The 27937-nt window shown below is 38.8% G+C and overlaps 1 protein-coding gene across 9 annotated transcripts in view; it reads right to left on the reverse strand.

Annotated features, from left to right (window-relative positions):
• Positions 1–27937, reverse strand: part of sec31a (SEC31 homolog A, COPII coat complex component) — a 113185-nt gene that overhangs the window by 9838 nt on the left and 75410 nt on the right. For 3 of the 9 annotated variants that reach the window (XM_060825689.1, XM_060825707.1, XM_060825681.1), the window contains 8 exons: positions 26774–26919; positions 23765–23938; positions 22769–22951; positions 15785–15874; positions 13645–13777; positions 7497–7835; positions 2723–2761; positions 272–333 (listed from right to left, as the gene is read on the reverse strand). In XM_060825689.1, coding sequence (XP_060681672.1) covers positions 272–333; positions 2723–2761; positions 7497–7835; positions 13645–13777; positions 15785–15874; positions 22769–22951; positions 23765–23938; positions 26774–26919 — 1166 coding nt within the window. The remainder of the gene's footprint in view (positions 1–271; positions 334–2722; positions 2762–7496; positions 7836–13644; positions 13778–15784; positions 15875–22768; positions 22952–23764; positions 23939–26773; positions 26920–27937) is intronic. The other 6 variants (XM_060825699.1, XM_060825720.1, XM_060825715.1 and 3 more) reach the window with 6 other exon arrangements.

Genomic DNA, 27937 nt, shown 5'->3' on the forward strand with positions numbered 1-27937 from the left:
CACAAAGTGTTCAGATGATGTGCAGGCTGGATGGATTAGCTATGGGAAATTCAGGTTTACAGGCGAGGGGGTGGGTTTGGTTTGGTGCCCTTCGGAGGGTCGGTGTGGACTCAATGGGCTGAATGACCTGCTTCCACACTGGAGGGATCCTATGATAATTACCCTTCACCATTTCACTCTACTCCACCAAACAACAATATATTCGATCATCTCACTATTTGCTTTCACAGAATAACCAAGTTTTAAAAATATTGAAACATTTCTTAATTACCATGGTTTTCTTCTTTGGCATCCGACTCAAAGCTGGAGGGTCATTCCAACCATTCTGAGGTCCTTTGAAACAGAAATGTTGTTTTAAACTGAGCTGCGTGAGCAGTGGGAAAACTAACAAATAACAAGAATCCTCTTCTCTAACTCTTATTTCTTATGTGTTTTTATCTCTTAGCACAGCAGACATCACCATTACTGCCCAAAAACTAATAATCGCCTTTGCCTTGTTTTATTATTCGCTCCCAATCCTCAGTATTTGGTTTTTAAAAACACTGAAGGGACTGAGTTGTTCAGTTGGTGACCTTCATGGTCTGCTTCAATTCAGCTTCCTTACCATCAGGTACAGTCATGGTGAAAATCTGAGTCCTCCAGAAAAGGCCTGTCGCAATTTTTCTATCAACTGCTTCAATACTTAGAAAACAGAAGCAAAGCTATATTCAAAATGATCATGCAGCTGAATCAACTCAGGTAGACAGGAGTGTTATAATTCTCTCTTTCATAACAGCCGTTAGCTTACAGTGTAAACACATCTGCTATTCAGTAGCCTTGCAAGTTCGCTAATATAAATCAGGCACTCTTAACTACTAATACAATGAAGATTTTACTTATTGCCACAGCTTTATAATTTGATTTCCGATAAAGATTGAGCAATTTTTCATGAACATAATCAGGATTCCTACATGATGCAATCAAATTTTTTTGTTTCAGCCAGATTTTCATACATTGGTAAAATAAATGCTACAGTGTGTTCACCTCCAAATTTTGTTTTCACAGAGACAACCAGTAATTTACAGCACAGGAGGAGGCCATTTCTTAAGCATCAAATGAATCATCCCAAACACACATGGTCCTCTTTACATGCCCACTGTGTAAGAAGAACACGCTTTAAAATCTCCTCTTCAACTTAAGAGGAGCTCAACAGTCTCCACTCAGTTATCCCCTTCTCTCACAAGATTCAAACTTTGAAAAAACAAGCTGGTAATCATTTATTCACTATTTCTGATCTGCTAAATAAATATAACTACAAAAATAGTGGAGACATTCTCAGCTACAAACCTCAGAAAAGCATTAAAAAAAACTACACTTCTGGCCAAATTCCTGGAGGTGCACATTTTTCCAACTCTTGCACTACGGTATGGGTTTTTGCTTTAAAGTCTTTTCTGTCCTGCAGTTTGCCATTCAAAGATTAAATGAGAGAATCTTGCAGAAAATTCAGAGAATTAAAAGTTAAGGGATTGAACAACTGGCTTTGAATCCTGAAATGTAACAAAACAACTTCAGCTCATTATTTATGTGTCAAAATGACCAAACATTAATGACCAATTTTCATTAAAATAAGACTTTTTTACATTGTGGATGCAGCATACAAAAAGCATGTGCACAGCACTTAACCTCACTGCATGCTTTGTCAATAAACAACATGGCAATTAACACCACTAGAATCTGCTCTCAACTATATAAAACTATCACCATAGTTATAGGTCACATGCCTGTGTCAACACGAAGGGTAACAGGAAGAAATCCTGACTTTCTGTTTCAGAGTTTCACTAAATGAAAATGCTTCATTCTGGTGTGAAACCCTTCCATCCCAAGGGAGAAAAGTTGTAATTTCCCAAATCTTTCTTATTTAGTCTAAATATTTTCTAATTAAAAATAGCTTTTAGTTATGCAAAAAGAAGACCAAGACCTCATACAGTTAACAAATACAACAGAATTCTATTTCTGGAAGTTAGCTGTGTTCAAGAAAGCTCAACCTCAATTCCTCCACACAACATTCTAAACTGTATCCTTACTAGCATTTCATCCAACCCTATTCAAGATCATTTTAAAATGTAATTTCATTTCATTGTGAACAACCACGATTAGATACAATTCCCCAAAGTCCTTCAAAAATCCTATGGCTGATAGTATCAATTCAGGAGAAGGGACAATTTTATATTTATGGCTATCCAAGCTCAGCTATCCACAGAAAATTGAATAGTTTAAGCTAATCACATCGAGTGAAACACGATTTAATATTGAGGGAGGCAGAGGAGAGAATGATTTGGAAACAAGCAGAATTTTGACACCCGGCAAATGACTTTTGATCTTCCTGACAAACAGTACACTTTAAAGATTATCTTTGTTCATTTGTGATTCCATTGGTAATTATTAATCAGAGTGCTATCAAAACAGAATGCAAGTCAGCAGCATTTGTAAATTGCATTAGTGCCAAGTAACATTACAAAAAATACATACTTGAAAACAGATTCTATTTGGTGTACTAGTTTAACTTTTAATTAAACCCACTAAGGAGTGCTGGAGTTTAGCATCAAAGTAGTGTTATTAATGATCCATTTCATTGATTTAATTAAAATTCAGTATCATTAGGATTCCATTTGGATTAGGAAAAATTATTCCCAAATCAACTGAGGTTTCCAAAGTAAAATTTTTTTTACTATCTCTAGTTCACCTTCTAAGGAAGTAGTTTGGTCCTGAGAATATATGTCTCCTGTAGATAGAAGCAAAGTAAATTCAGAACAAGAGATGCAGAAGACATGGCTTATCTAATTTCTAAATTGTTTTGTAATTTGGTATATGCTAATGTTTAGAGGAAACATAGGAGGATGACTCATTATTGTGCATTAATAAAGCATTCAAATCCTCTGAATCAAAAGCACGCCTCCCTATTCTGTATTTCTTCCCAACTTGTTTTTTTTTAGAAAACTTTTAATAAAAATAGGAAACTCTAGATAGTATTTTAATTAATTTCTCTCAATCTATCAAAACTTTGCATTTCATAGTGGCAATCCTTTTGCCATACAAAGTACATTCTTATCTATATTATAAGCACACAGCATATGGGTCTAGACAACCCACTAGCTTGCACACTGTAGCATGAATTTAGTATGTAAACAGCTCCAATGTGACTGTGGCAGTACTTACACTGAAGAAAACAATGCGAGCCTGATCCATTGGAGTTTCAGTCACTTTGTTGACTAGAGGGAGTCACATCTCCCAAGGTTTGATATTGTTTCTAATGCATGTAGGAATGCATTTTAAATTAGGAGTTTGAAATGCACCAAAGCTCCTTGGGCAGCACTTTGGTGACTGGAATGAGGTGAGCCAGGTGGATCTCAGAGAATGAAATCGTTGACTGGGGATGTTAACCTGGTCTAATCGGTTGACAGATATAAACAAGAGTTTCAGGGGTTCTGCTCACTCTAGGCCCTTGCTAGTTGGGTCAATGTCATGTATTATGCACATCTAAATAAAAGGTGACTTGGGGACGCAATAGTGGCCTTTGGGAAATTATTTCAAGCACCTACCAGACTCATGACCACTTCCATCTAGAAAAACGAGGTCAGCAAATACCTGGGAACACCACCTTCAGGTTTCCCTTCAAGCCCGTCACCATCCTGATTTGGAACTATATCACCGTTCCATCACTGCCACTGGGTCAAAATCCTGGAATTCCCTACCTAATGGCATTTTGGGTCAACTTACAGCACACAGACTGCAGCAGTTCAAGAAGATAGCTGACCACCATCTTCCTGAAGGCAACTAGGGACAGGAAATATATGCTAGCCCAGCCAGTGATGCCCACATTCCTTGAGTGGTTAAAATAAAACTTAAACCTAAACTTGTCCAAATACTTCTTAGATGTTGTTAAGATTTCAGCTTCTACCATCCTTCAAGGCAGTGAGTTCCAGATATCCATCATCCTCTGTGTGAAAAAGATTTTCCCGAAATTATCTTCAAATCTCCTGCTCCTTACCTTAGATCTGGTTATCGATCCCACTACTAAGGGGAAATGTTTGTTCCTATCTACGTCTCATAATTCTGTACACCTCAATCAGTTTCTCCTTCAGCCTTCTCTCCTCAAAGGAAAACAACCCCAACCTATCTAGTCACTTTTCATAGCTGCAACACTTCAGCCATGGCGACATCCTGCTGAATCTCTTCTATTGCAATCACATCTTTTCTATGGTGTGGCAACCAGAACTGCATCTAGTAGTCCAGCCGTCACTTAACTAATATTGTACACAGCTCGATCATCGCTTCCTTGCTTTACTTTGACTGATAAAGACAAGTATCCCAGATAGTTTCTTAACTAGCTGTCCTGCTGCCTTCAAGGATCAATAGGCACACACAACAAGATCACCATGACCCTCTGTATTTCCAAGGGTTCTAGCATTCGTCATTTATTCCCTTGCTTTCTTAGTCCTCACAAAATAAATCACCCGACACTTTTCCAGATTAAATCCCATCTGACAAACTATATTGTCCTATAGTCTATGGCTTTTCTCCTCACTAATTATCCCACCACCAACTTTGAGTCATTTGCGAAATTACTGATCATCCCTCCTACATTCATGTCTAGATCTTTAATGCACTCTAAAACAGTAAAGGACCCAGCACTAAACCCATACAGAATGCCCGCCAGACCAAGGTTTCCAGTCACAAAATTAACCCTCGACAAGCACCTTCTGCTTCCTGTCACCTAGCCAATTCGTTAAAATGCCCTGGATCTCATTGGTTCTTACCTTCTTGATCAGTTTCCAATGTGAGACTTTTTAAAATGCCTTCCTGAAGTCCACATAAACTACATCAACTGCATTACCCTTCAATATATCTAATCACCCCCTTGCAAAATTATATTCTTCCCCCTCAGGTGGAAGGAAAAGATCTTGGAATGTTATTTTAAGAAACAAAATAAGCGTGTTACTGAACTAGCCAATATTTATCCCTCAAGCAACATCACTGAAATAGATTATCCAGTAATTTATCCAATTGCTGTGTATGGAGTTTGCTGTGTATGGGTTGAGTACAACACGACAGCAGTGACTGATTTGTAAAAAAGGCATTTTTTTTTCCCTTGCTTCCTCAGGCAAACATTCAGAATTAGACAGGGTAGCTGACTGAAGGAAAATAGAGTAAAATGCAGAGAAAGGGCATTTGTGGATTCATGTGTCTCAGGAATTAGCACTGAGGCTGTAAGCTCTCGATCTGAAGTTTGGAATACAAATGAGAAAGAAACCAAATATTCAGATGACATTAATCTGAAGATACGTTTTGTAAAATTTGTGGTCCTACAATTAACAACCCAATGATCCTTGCCCCGAGTTCATCAACAACTTGTTTTATTATGTCAAAGGTGCCATAGGAACATAGATGATTCATAAATAAAGACACTTCACAAGAGCAATATGAAATGAACTGCAACACTAAGGAGATTTTAGAGCACATAACAGTCATAGAGATGTACAGCACGGAACAGACTCTTCAGTCCAACCCGTCCATGACCAAAATCGAAGTACCAGATTTTAGAGAATGTTTTAGAGGAGGGATGTAAGATAGAAAGAAACATAAGGGTTTACAGAGGGAACATATAGCTAAATGCTCAGGCTCTGAAGGTGTGGTCACCAACAAAAGAGCACTTGAAATTAGAAATGCTGAAGAGGGTAGAATTAGAGCAGTGCCTGAATTTATGATGCATCTCAAATACATGTTTATTAAAACTAATTGCAAAAGACATTGTTTGAATAAACTAGTCAGAGATTATATGAAACAACATCTGCAAAATCATTGTTTGCTCTGAATGCAAGATTGATAAAGCTGAGAACTACAAACAGAGAAGCTCTATAGTGTGATAGATGGACAAACAGGCTGGCAATTCAGATACATATGCAATTAAAAGTTAATTCACAATTGCAAAAAGTGATCAAATAAACTAATGCGGTGTTGGACTTCCTCATTTTAAACTGTACATCTTCTGTGGTGATGACCTACTCCAGACAGTTGGCCAGATCTACCTTGAAGATTGCCTTCGGAAAGTTTGGTCTCAACATTCAACAATGGCAACTGACGTGAAAAACTTCAGTCATAATGAGACACTGAGTAAAACCTGTGTTATAATCCTTGGAAGTGAAGGGCTTAAAGGATTCAAAGAACTAACTTGCAATGTTACAGCACATTTCACAACCTCAGAATGTTGCAAAACACTTTAAAGCAAATTAAATACTTTTGAGATGCTAACACTTATAATTTAGCAAAATAAAGGAACTACAGTAATTTGCATATATATCTATAAACAGCAATGAGATACATGATATATGATGTTGCTTGAGAGAAACATACTGACAAGAACAGGACAGGAATTCTTTGTTTTTCAAGTATTGTCATTGGATGAACTACGACCACCTAAAGCAGCAGGCAGGACTAGGTTTGACAAAGCAGCTGAAAGACCTTCAGCAGTGTAACCCTTCCTTCAGTGTGTCCCTAGTTTACGTGCTCAGGTTTCAAATGTGGAGCTTGAAGCCATCACCATCTGACTCAGAGTTGAGAGAGCTACCGCTAAGCCAAAGTGGTGTGATTGAATGACCTTGTTTAAGATAATAATAGTGTCCCCTTTCAGAAGGTTATTTTAAAACAACGACCTTAAGATTCTGAGTAAAAGTAGTTAAACAAAAATCCAGCAAAGTACTTTCACAGAAAGAATTGTGAAAATGCATTGGCTAAAGGCCACAGATTGCACACTGAGGTGTTTGGCGTAGAGGTGGATATGCATTCGGGAAGTAATATCAGAGAAAAATAAGGAATGGGAATTAAAATGGTAGAGCTACCATGGTACACAAAAGTGGTGTGATAGTCTTAACAAGTACATGCCTTTGTTCAAATAATTAGTGAAAGTATGATAAATTTTATGTTTCAACCACTGAAGTAACATGCTAGTGAAGATAGAGATCAGTTAACGGCATTCCAATTTAAATTCCCCTCCGCATTGGGGGCAGAGCAGAAACTATAAGAACTGAAAACAATATTAGTTGACTGAAAACAAGCAGCAGACATGCGACATTTCAGTGTTTACAGTTTGCTGCCATATGGATCAACATCATGCACACTGTATGTCGGTGAATTTAGTTTACTACTTTATGTACACCAGGCATAGTAAAAAGGGAAACAAAGGAAACCATGCATCATTTTCAACATTGTACACATAATGCACTTCTGTTTGTAAACAAAAAAAATTAGTTCAGCCAAATACTTTTCATGAAGACGAACCTTTTCTTTTAAGCAACTTTAAATCAAGGACAAAGCGTGGAATGATGCTTAAGATAGCCATGCTTCCTTTACCTGCATATCGACTAAGATGAAGCAGAGATCTAAATTGTTGCCATTCTTACAATAATAAATGCCAAATGCATTCCAAACAAAATAAAAGCAACATGCTAACAACAACAGACCTGTTCTTTGCGAGGCAGGCAGCTCATTACTTGCAGGCAGTGTACCTGTTGGTCCAGTTGCTGGTGGATAGCCCACAGAAGGTGTTGGAGCTCCAGGTCCACCATGCTGGTAGGATGCCCCAGAAAGAGGAGGAAAAGCAGCAGCAGAACCAGGTGCTGTAGGAGCTGTTTGTGGCTGTCCTGCGTATGGAGGAGCCACAGAAGGAGGCAAAGAATGAGAGGGAACAGAAGGCAAATACGTAGACGGGTAGGAAGAAGGGGGTGGAGGTGCAGTAGGTTGATGCGGTTGATAATAAGTTGATCCCCCTGCTCCTTGGGGTAACTGTTGTGGTTGGTAAGCTATGGAACAGAATTAGTTTGTCAGTAAACAAGAAAGCCAGGTTAAATAAACATTTATTCTGGGTTACAACTCAGCAAAATATTAGTCAAAATTCAAGAAGAACACAAAAATAGTGAATAGCTCCTTCAATAATAATCGACTATTAATTTTATTCTAGAACTTCTAAGAGGGTCACTGTGGTGAGACAAAACAACAAAGTGGTAGATGGTTCCTCACACTGAAATTCATCAGGATGCAGAGGTACCAGTGTTGGACTAGGGTGGACGACATCAGAAGTCACACGACACTAGATTATAGTCCAACAGGTTTATTCAAAATCACAAGCTTTCGGAGCACTGCTCCATGCCAGGTGAAGTGAAGAGAAGCACACAGGCACCAAATTTCATAAATTCTGTGCCTGACTACTACTCTTCACCTCACCTGACGAAGGGGCAGTACTCCGAAAACTTGTGATTTCAAATAAACCTGTGGACTACAATGTGGTGTCGCGTGACTTCAAAAATTCATCAGGATTAGTGTGCACAGCAATCTACTTTCATAATAACTATATAATTTTAAATTTCAGATCATAATCACTCACTGCATTTAAAATGCAGTATTCTTCATGGTGCAGTTGCTTTTGTTTTGCCATTCACCATATATCTCCGTCCTCCATGTTCCAGCCTTCCAGCAAAAGGAACAATTTCTGTCTAGCTAATCTCTCTAAAACCCCTGTTAGGCTTGAACACCTCTGTCAAATTTCCTCTTCACTTCCTCTTCTCTGACAACAACCCTTCTTTCTCTAATCAATCCACGTAAATTAAGTCCCTCATCTCTGGAGCCAATCCAGTAAATCTTTCCTGTCCTTACTAAAGTATCCATATCCTTCCTAAGGTGCACTTCCCAAAATTAAGCACAGTGTTTCACAGTTGAGGCTGAACCAGTGTTTTATAAGGGCCATCATCATTTCCTTGCTTATGTACTTTATGCTTCTATTTATAAAACATGAAATCACATAAGGTCATTAAAATCACGACCTTAATCTGGAGCCTACTACCTTCAACAATTTGCACAAACATACCTCAGATCTCTCAATTGCTGGACCCCGTTTAGAATTACACCTTTTATTTAACACTGACTCTCCTTGTTCTTCCTGCCAAAGTATATTACTTTACACTTCTTGGCATACATCTGCCACATATCTGCGCATTCCACTGTTATTGTCCTCTTCATGTTGATCACTATCCTCTTCAGAGAAACTTAAAAATGTATAAAATAGGAGTAGGAGTAGGCCATTCAATATGACCATGGCTAATCTCCAACTGTTCCTGCTTCCCCCCCACCCCGCCCCCCATATGCTCTGATCCCTCTGGCCTTAAGAACTATATCTAGCTCCTTCTTGAAAACATTCAATATTTATGGCCTCAACCAATTTCTATTGCAGAAAATGATACAGGCTCACCACTCCAGGTGAAGAAATGTCTTGTCTTTTTGCTAAATCACAATAACTCATACTCTCAAACTCCCTAGTTCTGGACTTGCAGCTTTAAAGAACTTCCTTCATGCATCTAACCTGACTAGTCATACAGCATGGAAACAAACCTTTTGATCCAACTCATCCATGCCAACTATACATCCCAATCTGACTTAGTCCCATTTGCCAGTACTTGGCCTATATCCCTCTAAATTCTTCCTATTCATATACCCAAAATGATACCTTCTAAATGTTGTAATTTTACCAGCCTCCACCACTTCCACTACCATGTATACACCAACCTCTGTGTGAAAAAGTTAACACTCAGGTGTTTATTAAAAATCTTTTCCCTCTCACCTTAAACCTATGCCCTCTGGTTTTGGACTCTCCCACCTTAGAAAGAAAGACCTTGGCTATTCGCCCTTTCCATACGCCTCATGATTTTATAAATCTCGGCAGGATCACCCCTCAGTCTCCAATGCTCTGGAGAAAAAAGCCCCAGCCTATTCAGCCTTTCACCATAACTCAAACCCTTCAGTCCCAGCAACATTCTTGCAAATCTTTTTTGCCCCCTCTCAAGTTTAACAACATCCTTCCTATTGAAGGGCAACCAAAATTCTAAAAGAGGCCTCACCAATGTCCTGATGAAGGGCTTTTGCCGGAAACGTCGATTTTCCTACTCCTCGGATGCTGCCTGACCTGCTGTGCTTTTCCAGCACCACTCTAATCTAAACTCTGGTTTCCGCCATCTACAGTCCTCACTTCTGCCTCACCAATATCCTGTACGGTTCCAATATGATATCCCAACTCCTATACTCAATGGCCTGACCAATGAATGCAAGCTTGCTAAAGGCTTTCCTCATCACCCTGTCTACCTGTGACTCCACTTTCTTGGAACTATGCACCTGCACCCCTAGGTCTCTGTTCAGCAACACTCCACAGGGCTCTACCTTTAACTGTATAAGCCCTGGTTTGACTTACCAAAATGCAATACCTCACATTTATCTAAATTAAATTCTATTGGCCCATTGGCCCTACCAATCAAGGTCCCATTGTACCCTGAGATAATCTTCGTCGCTGTCCACTACACCACCATTTTTGGTGTCATCTGCAAACTTACTAACCATACCTCTTATATTCACATTTATTTATATAAATGACAAAAAGCAGTGAACCCAGCACCAATTCTTGTCACACACTGCTGGTCACAGGCCACCACTCTGTCTCCTACCGTCAAGCCAATTTTGTATCCAGATGGCTAGTTCCCCTGGATTGTAAGTGATCTAATCTTACTAAGCAGTTTACCATGCAGAATCTTGTCAAAAGCTTTGCTGAAGTCCATATAAATAATGACTGCTCTGCCTTCATCAATCTTCTTTGTCACCTCTTCAAAGAACTTAATCAGTTCCCATATACAAAGCCATGTTGACTATCCCTAATCAGTCCATGTCTTTCCAAATGCATGTACATCCTGTCCTGCAGAGTCTCCTCCAACAACGTGTCCAACACTGATGTCAGGCTCACTGCCCTACAGTTCCCTGGTTTTCCTTACCACCTTTCCTAAATAGCGGCACCACATTAATCAATTTCCAGTCTTCCGGCACCTCGCCCATGGCTGTTGATGATGCAAATTTCTCAGCAAGAGGCCCAGTAATCTGTTCCCTAGGTTCCCACAAAATCCTGGGATACACCTGATCAGATCCTGGGGACCTATCTACCTTTATATGTTTTAAGATGTTCAGCACCTCTTCTGTAATATGAATATCTTTTCATGACATCACTATTTATTTCCCCAAGCATCCTACCTTCAATGTCCTTCTCTACAGTAAATACGGATGTGAAATATTTGTTTAGTATCTCAATCATCTCCTGTGGTTCCACACATAGATGGCCATGTTGATCTTTAAGGGGCCCTATTGTCTCCTAGTTACTCTTTTGCTTTGACATACTTACAGAATCTCTTTGGATTCTCCTTAACTCTATTTGCAAAAGCTACCTCATGTTTTGTTTTTGTCCTCCTCATTTCCCTCTTAAGCATACTCCTACTGCCATCATACTCCTCTAGGGATTCACCCAATCCAAGCTGTTGATTCTCTTTCTTGACCAGAAACTCAATTTCTCTAGTCAACCAACATTCGCCACACCTACCAATCTTGCCCTTTTCACTAATATACTGTGTCTGACCTCTCGTTATCTCATTTTTAAACGCCTTCTACTTTCCAACCTTCCCTTTGTCAGCAAATAGCCTCTCTCAATCAACTTTTGACAGTTTCTGTCTAATACCATCAATTGGCCTTACTCCAATTCAGAACTTTAATTTTTTAATCAGAACTTTAATTATTTTGAAATTATGATCATATGACCCAAGGTGCTTCCCCCATTGACACCTCCATAACTTGCCCCGCCTTATTTCCCAACAGGTCAAGTATTGCTCCTTCTCTAATAGATACATCCACATATTGAATAAGAAAGTGTTCGTGTACAGACTAAACAAATTCCTCCTCATCGACATTATGATATTCCCAATATATGTTTGGAAAGTTAGAATCCCTTTCCATTACAACCCTATTATTCTGACATATCAGAGATCTCCTTATACACTTACTTTTCAATTTGCCGCTGACTATTGTTTTGGGGCGGGGGGGCCGATAATACAATCCCAACAAGATGATCATCCCTTTCTTATTTTTGAGTTCTATCCATTTAACTTCACTAGATGATTTCCCAGGAGTATCCTCCATAAGTACAGCTGTAATGTTATCCCTCACCAAAAATGCCACATCCACCTTCTCTCTTGCCTCCTTTTCTATTGCTCCTATAGCACCCATACCCTGGAACATTAAACTGCAATCCGGTTCATCCCTGAGCACATTTCTCTCATACCTATGATAGCTAACTCCCATGTTCCCAACCACGCCCTAAGTTCAGCTCCTTTACCGGCCAGGTGCCTTGCACTGAAATCAATGCAGCTTGATTTATCACTCTGACCACGTTCTCTGCCAAGTTCTTGTCTGTCTTGACTATTTGACTTACTTCCCTTACTACAGTCCGAGCCTCAGCCTTTTCTCTTTTCTCACTATCGATTTGATTGTCTCCCAACCCCGCCTTACACCTTCCCCTTTCCCAATCAGATAATCATATATCAGCCTGTTTTTGCTATCAAAGTGGACAATCTCACATTTATCCACATCATACTTCATCTGCCATGCATTTGTCCATTTAATAAACTGGCCCAAAGCGCACTGATGCATTTTCTCTTACAGTTCATCCTCCCATTCAGCTGTGCCATCTGCAAACTTTTGGAGATATTACATTCAGTTCACTTATTTAAATCATTAGTATAGTTCAAAATATTGAGCTATTTGCAAAATTTGAAACTGGGCCCTGTACATAGGGGTCTAAATATTTAATACACATAGAAATGCAGCAGTCTGATACTGAATCCTGGGAATCCCATGATACAAACATTTGTCCAGGGCAAAAAATAACATCAATCAATCCTTGCTGCCACTGACTCTCTGAGTCAAGAGACTTCAATTTTGCTTACCATGTATGTTATGTGGAATTTTGGAAAATGCTTTTCATGCAAACCATATCACTCTCAATCACCACCTCTACTGCCTCATGAAACTCAATCAAATCAGTTAAACATGATTTTTAATAACTTGGGGCTGGCTTTCCTCAGTTAATCCACATCTGTCTAAGTGTCTGTTAATTTTGTATTGAATGGTGATTTCCAAACCTTTCCTACCACCAAGATTAAACATACTAACCTGTAATAGCCAGCACAGCTCTGGCGACTGAGCAGAATAAAGGACAACCTGCCTTCATAACAGCTCTTCATTTTTTAGCTCATTATCAACTGCCTTTGCTTTCAATATGACTTTCATAGCTGTTTCTTTCTTGATAAAGACACATCCAAAGTAATCATTTGGTACCTCAGCATGCTCTCTGCCACCATGTACACATCTAGTTTTTAAATTTAATCAGCCAGAATCCTCCTCTTTCTAACTACTAATTTGCTTATAGAGACTTTAAATTGTTGGAAATTCTCTTTCAGAATTTTAACAGGATACATTTGTTGCCAGTCTGGGACCGCAGTAATTCTATGGCAAAACCCCAATAGAATTACTATGATCTCAACTAGTTGCAGGATAATTAAGGTAGCTAAATGACACATAATCGTGCAGATAAAATTAAAACATAAATCACATATAAAGCATTTACTAGATATTTTCTAAAACATCCAACAAAACATAGCGGTTCAGCTACTTTATTGTGGTACTTAAACATGAAATACTTTATAGGATAGCTTGATTCCAAGCAAAAAACATGAGATTGCTGACTACACTTACTTTGAGGGAATGTCTGGCGGGATCCCACTTGGGAATACATGTTATAAACAGCTGATGTCGAAGCTGGTGTTTGGATTGGACCACTTGGATTTGAAATACCCTGAAGTATGAAACCTGGTGGTGGGGCTTCACCCTGGGGGACATAAGCAAAGCAGCATTTGAAGCTATAATGTTGCATTCAAAATGCAATTTTTAAAAACTCAGCTAACAAAGTATAAACAGCTCGTGAATAGATTTAAAAGTTGCAACATATTGGATTACTGTGTATGGTATTATTTAATAGTAAACATTCAAATCCTGAAAAGACAGCTGTCTTAGAAAACAGTTCAAATTTTAAAATAATCAACATTCATGCAGCTGTTTGTGTGTGGGTTAGCATTCCATTAAAAACTCTGCAGGCAGAGACCCTGAACGAAGCAGGGAAAGGAGGATCTGGAGGAGAGTGAAGGAAACTAGCAAAAATGCTAATCGTACGTATTTGAAGACATTGAGGGAAGTACCAAAGCTAAGGGATTGTGAGAAAATAATTCTTAGGTATAGGATAACATTGAGTTAACAGTTAGGACACAATGTAGGGTTCACAAGATGAGCTGGATAGAAAGCGGAGAAAGTTTGGACTCATACTGGACCTAATTCTTTTAATACAAGATCATTTCAAATTTTCTTCATGGATTTAAGCACCAAGTTGCCATTTTGCTCACACTGTCATTTTAACTGAAGTCAAATTTTTATACAGAGCTCAACAGTAAATGAAAGACAAAGACAGTTTCTTAAAGCATTACAACTAAAAGTCTTGCCATGATAAACTACAGAAGGAACTGCTTCATGGGCAAATAATATATTATTTTTCATAGTTTAACAGTAGTACATGTATATAAATGTTATTTCAGTTGATAAGGACAAATAGTAGCAATGTTTAATTTTGAACACTTTGTTGCCAAGATAATTACAAAATAATTAACACACTGAAACCTTTTACTTATATTCAGACTTATTTTCACATTAGAGCTTGAACAAAACTTGCAAAATGGTGAATTTCAATTCAAGTCAAACACCAGTCTTGAAACAATAATACCCAATATCCACTGGACAGAATCAGCAATCAATTTTCTCCTCCTTTATCCTTTCACGTAACAGCTCAAACTGACGACATGAGTCCCTTTGGTCAGTTTTTGCTTTATAGATTTCCGTAGAAGTTTGTTTCAAAGACCATACCCAAAATGAATTGGACAGAGAAGCAATGGTGGCTTTCATGCAAAGCATTATGAGATGGAATTCCTTCCCTAAGCTGATAGCATGTGATTCATCAATGCTCAATGTAATTTTACATCTTCTGACAGTGAACTCTCTTTTCTTTAACCTGTACTTCTAACAAAAGAAGGTGTGGAAACTGCCTTCTCAGCAAAAATCATGATTTGTAATGTGATGAGTCGTATCTTCAACAACACTCAGCCTTCTATGTAACTGACAATGATAAAAGCTTGGAGTGCGACTCACACAATGCAACAGCAGCATAATTTCTCAAGTGATTATTATGTGCAAGTCCCTTATGTGCATTTTTCAGAATGTCTGTAAGCATCATTACTTTAGCAGCAAACATTGTTACATCGTGTTACAATAAATCAGGAGTCATCTAGACACATACGAATATATTTCTTCACTGATGTTTTGCTCATTAAGTACACTGTCACACCGCCCTCAACCCAAATGCAATGAACTCAGTAATAAGAGTCATAGAAGTAGGGAAACAAGTGGATTGATCTTAAATATTCTCAATTGTTTCAAATGTGTTTCATGTGCCCGATAAGGACATTTCATGGGTAGCCAGGTGGAGGGAATCACTTTGGTGAAATAGATCTATTGATTGAATATTTCCAAGCAACGCAAAATACACAAGACAATCAGTTACTAGTTATTTAAACTGATACCTATGTAAATCCAAAGTCAACATTCAGAGCTCTTTTCAATATGTAAACAACAACATTCAGGAAAGACTGCAATAAATCGTAGTCAAGGATCCAAGCAAAGTGGATTACGTATTAGAATAAATATTTTCCCATTTCCAATGCAATTCATTTTCTATCTGACTGTGAAGACAGGCTGCTAATTTGGGAGAGAGCAGTAGTTAACACTGTTGTACCTGTGTGTTAGATGCAGAGGCTGTTGGAAAGCTGGAAAGGGCAGTGGAAGTTTGGTTACTCCATGATGTGACAGTAGGGGCAGGTCTAACCTGAATCAAACAGAGACAGACACCAATAATGGAAATAAAATAAGAAACCACTATAATGCACATTCATATTTTATACAAAAGAAAATAAAAGATGACATGATAGTTTCCTTTAAACAACATGCACACAAACACAAAGACTGCTGCAACATAAAGACACTTGACATCAATCACTCCTACAGACAGACACACACACACACACACACTCACAATACATCCCTCACAGACTTATACCCCATTACACTCACTCACTCACACGCACAAACACACACACACACACACACACACACACACACACACTCAGTGTCCCCGCACACGCACACATAAAAGCTTGGGGGGTGAATTTGTACTTGCATAATTACATTTTATTTTGCCCAAAAACTGCATAAATCCATGTAAGGTTCTGTACACTGGGACACAGACTTTAACCTCTCACCTTAAAGCATTATCTGAGCTGAGATGACATCTATTGTTAAAGATATCTCGAGAATGTAACTTTTAAGAAGTTCAGGGATTTACATATGAAAGATCTGAAATTAACATGGTTATTCTAAAAGACTTAATCTAAATTTGTTTAATATTACATTCCATGACACCGCAATCCTGTTAGTATAGATCCTGTGTCATATGATTCTGCTCCATAACCACCTGATGAAGCAGTAGTGCTTCGAAAGCTAGTGCCTCCAAATAAACCTGGTGTTGTGTGATTTTTAACTTTGTCCATCCCTGTCCAACACCGGTACCTTCAAATCATGACACTGACAGGTGAGGACCTTACTTCTATTTTAAAAAGCTATTTTAACCCCTATTCAAATTAACACTGTTTGTGTCAACAAGATATTTATTCAGTGCAGTGCAGGTATTAAGCACTATATTATGTCAAATAATAGGGACTCATGTTTGAATCCAGTTTCTGTAGGTACATGGATTCTCTGATTGTTATAGAGTTATATACCATAGAAACAGGTCCTTCGGCCCATTACACTTTTGTCATTTACATAAATGATTTGGATGTGAGCATAAGAGGTACAGTTAGTAAGTTTGCAGATGACACCAGAAGTGGAGGTATAGTGGACAGCGAAGAAAGTTACCTTAGATTACAACAGGATCTTGATCAGAAGGGCCAATGGGCCGAGAAATGGCAGATGGAGTTTAATTCAGATAAATACAAGGTGCCGTATTTTGGGAAAGCAAATCTCAGCAGGACTTATACAATTAATGGTAAGGTATGAGGGAGTGTTGCTGAACAAAGAGACCTTGGAGTGCAGGTTCATTTCTCCTTGAAAGTGGAGTCGCAGGTAGATAGGATAGTGAAGGTGGTGTTTGGTATGCTTTCCTTTATTGGTCAGAATATTGAGTACAGGAGTTGGGAGGTCATGTTGCAGCTGTACAGGACATTGGTTGGAATATTGTATGCAATTCTGGTCTCCTTCCGATCAGAAAGATGTTGTGAAACTTGAAAGGGTTCAGGAAAGATTTACAAGGATGTTGCCAAGGCTGGAGGATTTGAGCTATAGGGAGAGGCTGAACAGGCGGGCTGTTTTCCCTGGAGCGTTGGAGGCTGAGGGATGACCTTATAGAAGTTTACAAAATTATGACGGGCATGCATAGGATAAATAGACAAAGTCTTTTCCCTGGTGTTGGGGAGTCCAGAACTAGAGGGCATAGCTTTAGGGTGAGAGGGGAAAGTTATTAAAGGGACCTAAGGGGCAACTTTTTCACACAGAAGGTTGTACATGTGTGGAATGAGCTGCCAGATGAATTGGTGGAGGCTGGTACAATTGCAACATTTAAGAGGCACTTGGATGGGTATATGAATAGGAAGGGTTTGGAGGGATATGGGCTGGGTGCTGGCAGGCGGGACTAGATTGGGTTGGGATATCTGGTCAGCATGGACGGGTTGGACCGAAGGGTCTGTTTCCGTGCTGTACGTCTCTATGACTCTGTGTCTATGTTGACCAACAAACACCAAACTACACTAATCCTATTTACCTGCACTTGGTTCAAAGCCTACTATGCCCTGGCATTTTAAGTTTTCATCCAGATGCTTATTAAATGTTGCGGGAGTTTCTGCTTCCACCCCCCTCTCAGGTAACACGTTCCATATTTCTACCATTGTCTGGGTGAAAACATATTTTCCTCAGATCACCTCTAAAACCACTTAATCCTCACCTGAAACTTCTGGCCTCTTGTCTTAGACACATCTGTCATGGGAACAAGATTCTCACAATCTACTCTGTCTATCCATCTCATAATTTGCATATCTCACTTAGATCTCCCTCAGCCTCTGCTCCATATCTGAGACTTTTCATCTTAGGGAATATCCTAGATAATTTCCTCCACAGCCTCTCCTGTGCATTTAAGACCTCACCCAGGACATCCTCTCTCATGACTGCAGTAATGGTTTCCTTTATTAATAATTCAATCCCCCCCACCTTATCTCAGTGTCATAATGTGTAGAAAGAAACATTTTTTAAAACATAGAAAATAAATTGGTTCCTGGCAGTTGAATTAGCCACAGTACAGTACAGAATTAAGTTAGGTTTGACCCTAGTCTTCATCTGACGAAGCAGCAATGCTCCGAAAGCTTGTGAAACCTGTTGGACTATAACCTGGTGTTGTATGACTTCAGACTTTGTCCATTCCAGTCCAACACTGGCACCTCCACACTAATCATTTCTGAGGTGGTGATATTAGTGAAACAGATCGGTTTTAATTGATTATTGTTGTTATGATCACTATTACTGAGGCTAGCTTTATGTTCCAGACTAACGAATTTTGAATTTAGGTTCTAACTGTTGCCATGGTGAGATTTGAAGTGATGCTCCCAAAGTATCAGCGTGGATGTCTGAATGACTAGTCCAGTAACACAGTCCAGCCTCCACAGTCAAAATCTTTTCCCTTCCACACCCAGCAGCAGCTGCTGCCACCCCTCCACCCAGTGACCACTATTGGGAATACTCGCTAAGAGATTTTTTTCTAATCATTCCATGATATGCAACAACATCACCATTTACTTGGAGACCTAAAAGCTTTCAAAAAGGTGATGCAGATGAATATCGACATGGGATTTTTCCATTGTAAACGGTAACATGCAAGCACTAGTCAAAAACTGGGGCATCAGAAATGGGGTTAATTTAGATAGTATGTGCATGACAAATACAAGGACATACATCATTTACACATGTCAAAACAAAACTGCATTTGCTCGACTGTTCAGTCATGCGGGAGTTTTCCTAACGATTCAACATCAGTTCCTATTTGATCCTGCTGAGATTTTGACATTTCTGTGTTGTGTGTGCTTGGTTTGTACAGTGGGGTAAAAACAATGACTGCAGATGCTGGAAACCAGATTCTGGATCAGTGGTGCTGGAAGAGCACAGCAGTGCAGGCAGCATCCAACGAGCAGTGAAATCGACATTTCGGGCAAAAGCCCTTCATCAGGAATAAAGCTACAGTGCCATTTGTAATTGGATCAGCCACTGGAGTCTATGAAACTTCCCAGCATTACAGCTGCTAACAGAATAGAACATTTTTTAATGCCTAATTTTACTAGGGATATGAATTAATCTAGTTTTCAAATTATATTCCTGATTCAAATTATGTATTTTATACATTCTGTACTGTTGTACTTTGGCTTGTGATTGACTCACAGAATCAGTCATTTTTCATTAAGCCTGTGCTAATACTTTGAAAGACTTATTTGATTGCTACTACTCCCTCTTACCTCTCAACATTGCAATTTTGACCCATCGAGGATTATTCCAATTCCCTTTTGAAAGTTATTACTGAATGTGCTTCCACCACTATTAATGGTTAAGTTGAGCCATTTCAGAATGTAGAGAATTTAACGTGAGGGCATGTTACATTCAATGTGCTATCGGATTTCAGTTGTATAGTCTGAGCTAGATGAATATAGCTACTATGGTATCAAGCTATTTATCATGATTTTGAGATATTCAGTATGATCACAGACAGAATAGTGAAAGGTCACAAGTTCTTTCTGATGACAAAACACTAACACAGATACAGCAACTGTAAGATGTGTGATTAGAAGCAGAATTAAAAACATTGCAAAAAGAAACTCTGTAGTTGTGTGGGGAGAGAAAACAAAAGAGTCACCAACTTCTCAATTGGAATTTGCAAAACAGGTGAGACCCCCTCCACCAGAATGTCATAATCCCCAATAGTCATTCTGTCTACTGGTTTAAAAGACGTGTATCGATTCTTCCACCAATTCAGTGGATAATATATTTGTAGAATATATTTGTGGAGCTGCAAATAAGCATAAGGAATTCCACTAAATTACCCTCAGAAGCTATTAGATGTCACTTGAAAGGTAAGGACTTTGGAGAAATTGTTATGGTTCAGCACTCCAAATGAAAGGGGTTGTGATGGGAGAATACAATGAATATCTGCATCTGAGTTCAGCCTAACTCTCAGCTCACTGCAAGTCTTTGCCCACTCAAAAGCAAAATCGATGAAAACAAAAGCAGGCCAAAAATCTCTTTCACAGATGTCCCTGATATCTCCGACAACCCTTCACCCAATTATATTTGAGATATTTGCATTGATAATGCAGTTTCAAGAGGGTCAAAAAGAAAATCTTTGAATGTTACTAAAAAAATTGGAAACAACAAAAAAATGATACAGAGAAAGGCAGGCAGTATCCAAAAAAAGGAGGTCATTGTCCTAATTGGGATCCTTCACCCAAACATTCTGCCATTTTATTTATCTCCTTCGTATCCTCATTGGTTAGCAGTGCAGTTCAGGCATTGTTTCTATTTAAAATCATTTAGGCACAGACTCCTTTACAATCATTAAAAAGCAGATTCATTAACTTCAGGTAGCGTTCAACTGATGGATTCTTCAAATTCCTTCTGAAAAACAGTAAGGTGCAATCTCCACTTAAACCCTACTGATCATCTGCTGCCAGAACTCCCATTTGTGAGTTTTCACTGCAATGAATAATGACAAATAATGCTTACTCTAGAAAATATGCACAAAATTGAAGAGAAAAATGTTAAAGTCCATGTGGAATAAAATGGTCACAACTACCTCCTTATTAACAATATAATTTATCACTTAATGTGCTTGCAGTTATATTAAAGCTATATGGCACAAGGTAAAGTTTTAATATAGAGCTTTTATCTACTTAGCATATCGAAGCCTTTTGTAATTTTTGAACAGCTCTTTAGATCTCCCTCTAGCTATCTAATTTTATTTAATTCTAATGTAAAGCCAGGTAGTTACACTCGTTGCTCCACATAACAGTGGACTGATCTGTCTGCCCTGAGCTCAATGCTAGTATTGGTTCCAGGTAAACTAATATGCTCGTCCTCATTTTTAAAGTTCTTCATGAACTCAGCCCTCCTTATACTTCATGATAGAGACCTGAGCATAAAATCAGAGCTGAAACTTCAGTACCATACTGAGGGACTGGTGCTGAGTTTGAGATTGCCTCTTACAGACAAAGTTTTAAAGCACAGCCTAGTCTGCCCTCTTAGATGGATGTGGAAGATCCCATGGCATTGTTACAAAGAAGCAGGAAGGAAATTCTGGACAACATCTACCCTTCAACCAACACCCAGAACTAATGGTCTAATCATAATCACGTATTCAGATCACCAATTAGCTGTTGTGTTTTCTATATTAGAGATAACATTTAAAAAGTACTTAATTGGCTGTAAAGCATTTTAAAACATGAAGGTTGTGAAAAGTGCTTCATGTATGAAAGTTCTCTCTTATCTCTCTTCTGTTAAACACCTCTCCCAAGATCATTTCTATGTTAAATGTGCTAGACAACACAAGTGTTGCTGTTGCCTTACTTTAGTTAAAATCATATACACCCTGTCTGCAGTCTTGTCATCATTACCCAAGAAACACGGCCAAAACCAGGTCAATATTCTCACTGCAGCTGAATGAGTGATTAAGAGAGGCTTGAAACTACTTCTCTACTCTATAACCCTTGTTTATAAAATCTAGCATTGCAAATGTATATTTAACCACTTTAGTTTTAGAATTTTACTATTTACTTTATACTTCTTATTCTTCCTTCCAAAGTCTATCGCCTCACTTTTATCTGCATTAAATTTCATCTATCTTCTCAATTAATTAACTATGCTTTAATTTAATTCCAGCCTTAGGTGGCACATTACTAAAGATATTCATGCGTAGCAATTTGCTTTATCAATAAAGTTTTCTCAAAAACTAAAAACCTGTCAAACAAACCTTCCTTCTTACTCTCCTGGGCTGATTGTCCTTAACTAACCCATGCATTATGGCCTCCTGCAGTTCACCGATTGAAATCAGGCTAAGTGGTCTATAGTTATTGGACTTTAACCTTTCACCTTTTTGGGAACACAGCTGCTGTATCAGCAATAGTCTGGTCTTCTGGCACAAATTCAAAATCCAATAATCTTTGAAAGATTGTGATTAAAGCCTTTCCTTCAATATTTGACATTACATGCCTTCCAAAGTCTTTTCACTTTTGAGATATACCAATTTTTTTAAGTTCTACTTCCTTAACTAAAGTTATCATACTGAAAAGCTCCAACTCCTTCATCTATCAGTACCGTATCATCCGTCTACATTTGATCAGACAGAACAACATGAGCAAAAGACAATGCTCAACTTAGATAACAAATTGTAACAACCCTGAGTGAGATACTGAGCAGTACAATCACATACCTTCATCTATGCTCTGCTACTGAGTTTACTGAACCACATAAATGGTCATCACAGGATACACATTTGGTAAATAAAAGTCTTAATCAAAAGCAAAGCATTTATGCTTAGGACCTGTTTGAAGTTGCATTAAAACAATATTCTATACATTCTCCAAAACATACATATGCTTAATCTTGGGTTAAAACTGATATAGAAGCTGCCTCTCACCTGTGCGTAGTACTGCTGGGTAGATGCTTGCTGCTGTAGCTGCCCCGGGGCAAGTGAATGGTTGGAGCCTGCTTGACCTCTTGGAACTTGATGCTTCCCATGAGAAAAAGCAGCAGGTTCTTGCCCAGCTGCCTGTTCACCCTGGGCACGGAACAATCTGTCTCGTAAATGCAAGATCGCCAACTTGTCAAAAAAGAAATTAAAAAAAAATCAAAGTAAGGCAAAAGATGGATTTATGAGCTTCAGCAATGAAGATGTTCGTTTGTTCTAAGGTGAGCTGTCATTGAGACAATTGGAATTTTCCTTACTTTCTGTACAATGTTGTGATTGTGTCACAATTATCGCAACTCCATCACCCATCACATTTTGCACCAAACATTTTTTTTAAAACGTTGTGAACTGGAGATTGTTTGTTCTGCACCATCTACAGAGGAATATCTTACTCTCCCCATTAATTTTGCATTAACGTAGACGTATGTAAATGTGATATTGATATTTTGCTCACTATTAATATAACCATTTTGTTTCTAGGAGGACAAAAGCAAATCAGCATAAACAGTGACATTTAAAGGCCTACCCTATGAAATGTAGCAGGGGCGGGTAGGAGAAATCTAAAGATAAAGAGTGAGTCCTGAACATAAAACCACAGCAATGCTTATTTGCAAGGAAAACTGATATTAGAATATATTTTGGAATTAGTATTTAGCATTTTCACCCTGGGAAAAAGATTCTGACTATCCATGCCTCTCAATTTTATATACTTTCAAATCGCCCCTCAGCCTCTGACATTGAAGTGAAAATAAAGTTTATCCAACCTCTCCCTACAGCTAATACACTCCCAATCCTGGCAACATCCTGGTAAATCTCTTTTGCGCCCTCTCCAAAACCTCCACATCCTTTCTGTATTATGGTGGCCAGAACTACACATAATAAACACACTGTTAAACATCACATGGCAGTAAAGTGGAGCCAAAGCCAAACCACCTTTCAGCATACCTGATCTGTATCAGTAGGCAAGTAAGACAAAGCTGCAGCCAGACTTCCTTGGGCAGCCAGCAGATTAGCATATTGACTCATCTTCTCTGCCAGAACAGCACCCACTCCATTGTTGTTCGTTCCTTGGGTGAGTTCAATTGCTTTACGCAAAACCACTACTTTCTCAATCAGATCCTGAAAACAAAGAATACAGGGAAAAAAACAAGAAAACATTTGGCTCTTGCTGCTGGAGAAGTTTGCTCCAAATCAGGTTATTGGTTGTAGCTGGACTGAGCGACATCAAAACCTTGCAAATATGGCCCTGGAAGTTACTGAGATGAAGGAAGGACTTTAGTCACTTGCAGAATTGGTTAGTGCCACTGGATGTTGACTAGAGGATCTCAGAGTTCCATTGCACACAGTCACACCACAGTTCATGCAGCCAATGGCACAAAGTAAATTGTACTATACTTACTGGAAGCTGACAAACTGGAAGAACAAGGGAAATTTCCCTATCACGAGGAAAGTGACACTCACGAGCTTGGTTCAAAGGATTTTGACCCCATATCAATGGGTTGGGTATTGTGAATGTGGATCACTGCTTAATAAGTTGTTGAGCAGCTTCCTAATAAGGATTGAGGTTACAGATCTTCAGACTCTCAGTTTCAATTTGATTGGAAGCTCCCAGTCTCCCAGAGGTTTAACATTCAAACCCAGTAGTGCGGAGTCCATTGGATGTGCTACAGCTCCCTCTATGTGATCAGAACTGAATTGCAAGCTAAATCATTCAAACGTTGGTTCAGGTGCAGCAGGAGATGGCAACTTGTATTTACACAGAGCCTTTAAGGTCATTAAATCTCCCAAGGTGCTTTACATGAACACTATTAAACAAAATTTTACAAACAAAGTAATACTAAAACAAATGATACAGGAGCCAGAGGAGAGGGACTGAAAGCTTTGCTGAAAAGATGTTTTTTTCAAAAAGTTTAAAAAGGTAGAAAGAAAAACTTAAGGAATTTGGGCTCAAGATCCAGGCTGTGGTGCTTAATGACCTTGCAAACAGTACAACAAAGGGTGGGGAGGAGGATTTGTGGGAACAAAGAGTTAGCAGATCAAAGGATGCAAATACAATGCAAGGCTGGAGCAGGGTACACAGTGGATTCAGATGAGGCCATGTCAGCATTTTAAGGAGAGATTTTATTATGTATTATGTTGGACGAAAAAGATCTAATAAAGGTCAGCACTAATGGAGTTAATGAGTAGATGAACAAAAACTGCTGAGATTTTTTTTAGGAAATGAAGGCTAGCAAAGAAGAGATCAGAGAGGTCAGGCTACATATGATAAAGGCATGGATAATGTGGAGGTAGAAGAAAGCCACTTGGGTGCTAGATAGGGGCTTGAAACACAGTTTAAAGCTGAACAGGTCATTAATATGTCAAACAAAAAATTTGGTTTATGTAGTCAGTCGTGGTAAAAGAATATACATTTCAAAGCAATATCAGATTCCTCTCATCAGCAACAATTTCACCAAAATATATCTGTTATTTGCATCAGTTCCACGTTTTGCTTCTAATGTTTTAGAATAAAACTATTGCTGTTCTACCACTAAACCAGTTTCCAACACAATTCGGGAATTATAATTCCCTGAACGTGAGTCTTGTTTAAAAGCCTCACACCTGAAATCTTACAAAGGACTTAATTTATGCAATTATTGTCCATGTTAAGTATCTCTAACTAGGAATAGGATGCATTCTTACTATTAAAGGTGGAGTCTAAGACTTGAGGACATAAACAACATAATCTAGGTTGACACTCAGTACACTGCTGAAGAAGCACTGCAATGTAGGGTTTCTGTTATGCAGAAAACATGTTAAAACAAGGCTATAAGCTACTTTACAAACACATGTTCTTCCACGTAGCAAGATGGAAGAAACTTGGACAACACAGAACTCCTAGCCACAGTGTCACGGATCAGATGGACACTTCACCACACTCTCAATTCCAACTATACACTAGGGTAAAGCACTGAATGAAAGCCTGGCAACTCTATCGAGAGCCCATGGGAATGTCGCGATGTCAAGGAGGCCGCAGGTTGTTGTGGTTCTATGTTTGCTTGACAGAAACTTGCCAATTTCACTGCAGGACTATTTATTTAAACATATATTACATAATTGCTAACTAGACAGATCCACAATAAAGATTCAGCATGGTTACAGGAAAGCATAGCTACCTCACACTATTGAGATTGGGGAAACAGGCCCTTCGACCCAACAAGTCCACACCACCCCTCTGAAGAATAACCCAACAAGACCCATTTTCCTCGCCTATATTTACCCCTGAATGTTGCACCTCACACAATGGGCAATTTAGCATGACCAATTCACCTGACCTGCACGTCTTTGGATCGTGGGAGGAAACCGGAGCACCCGGAGGAAACCCACGCAGACACGGGGAAAATGTGCAAACTCCACACAGACTGTAGCTTGAGACGGGAATCGAATCCGGGTCCCTGGCACTGTGAGGTAGAAGTGCTAACCATTGAGCCACCATGTCGCCCAAACTGGCAGCTGGATTGTGCAAAGGCTGTTTCTCACATGTTGAACATTTATGAGCATATTCCCTCTTAAAATAATGTTAAAATACAGATGGAGAACGCTTTCCATTCATATTCTCACCTAAGTTTAATTTAGATAAAAATTATATTCTTTCTAGTCTATCTTGGGTACACAGATGATATGTTACCAGCAAAATCTAGCCTTGGGAAAGAAATAGCTGGAATAAAGAGGGATTTCAGGTCCCTTATAAATATATGAATGTTAAACAGCTCTCTGTGAAACCACTATGGAAGGCTGTTTTCTAAATTCAACAAGCCCTTTGTGAGACTGGGGTTGAAATTTACAAAATGTAAATAATTGTTAAAAAAATTACTGAAAAGACAGGAGGTCCAACTACCTTTCAAGAACTTAACATCGCCATTGTTTTTCATAAAAGCACAATCATGTTGTACCAAAAATCTCAAAGGCAATAACCTGAAGAGCAAGAGGCGAGTTCCCATTCTGAGCTCTATCCCAACAGGCTACAAGTTTCTCCACATTACCAGCGCAGATGTAGCAAAGGCAAGCTTGGGACTGAAGGCTGTTGTCCCCCTCATTCTCCAACCGTGTGCCCAAGAAGTCTAAGACGGAAAGAAACAAAACATAAGGCACACTAAAATCTTTTTTACTCATGTAATTTATTGTCCACATTCAAACCAGACTCTAGCCATCTTGGATTTCACTTTCTACTTGTACAGCAACATAAGATGTATTGTGCTGCCAACTGGCATCGCTAATTATGGCTTCACCTTCCAAAATCCCTCGTCCCTGGTTCCTGATTGGTGCAATTCAGGACAGAAAGCGAAAACCAAACCTGTGCTTTTTTTTAAATCATTTATTTTTCAATGGCAGTGGAAATGAGCTTTTGTGTTCTAATGCAGTGTAATTTGTATCAAAACAGGAGTTAATCAAATGTCACAGAAGGAGGATGATTGGAATGACAATATGGAGCAATTTGCTCTGTCTTTGCCTCAGCCTCGCACTTCAGATGTGCTGCTCCTGCTCAGCTCCAGAATCACTGCAATGTTCTGGACGCAATCATTTACCAATCGACCATTAGCTTGGTTGAGTATTCATAAAAAGTGTAGCAAAACAAAACAAACTTGCAGGCCTCTCAAACCTTGGATACAGTAATTTATTTGAGAGGAAATTTTAAAGCCAGTTGATTTTTACTTCACCCTTTATTAAAAGAAAATAAATGCAAATAATGTGACATCAATTGCAATCTGTTTTCACTTCTACAACAATGGTGGTGCCTGACCTCTCCCAGTATATCAGTAGTGCTGAAAGATGTATAATACAAGAAAGGCATTTATAATTTAATGTGGAAGTGCTGGTATTAGACTGGGGTGGACCAAGTTAAAAATCACACAACACCAGGTTAAAATTCAACAGGTTTACTTGGAAACACTAGCTTTTGGAGCACAGCGACCTGATGAAGGAGCAGTGCTCCAAAAGCTATTGCTTCCAAATAAATCTGTTGCACCATAACCCTGTATTGTGTGATTCCTTTTCTTGTTTTAGACATACAATCAGTTGCTATGGTACCAACACACAGTGATTCTGGCTCTTTATTCCATTTTTGGAGTTGGGTATTTT

This window comes from Hemiscyllium ocellatum, chromosome 1, assembly GCF_020745735.1.
Source record: "Hemiscyllium ocellatum isolate sHemOce1 chromosome 1, sHemOce1.pat.X.cur, whole genome shotgun sequence".
Taxonomy (NCBI): domain Eukaryota; kingdom Metazoa; phylum Chordata; class Chondrichthyes; order Orectolobiformes; family Hemiscylliidae; genus Hemiscyllium; species Hemiscyllium ocellatum.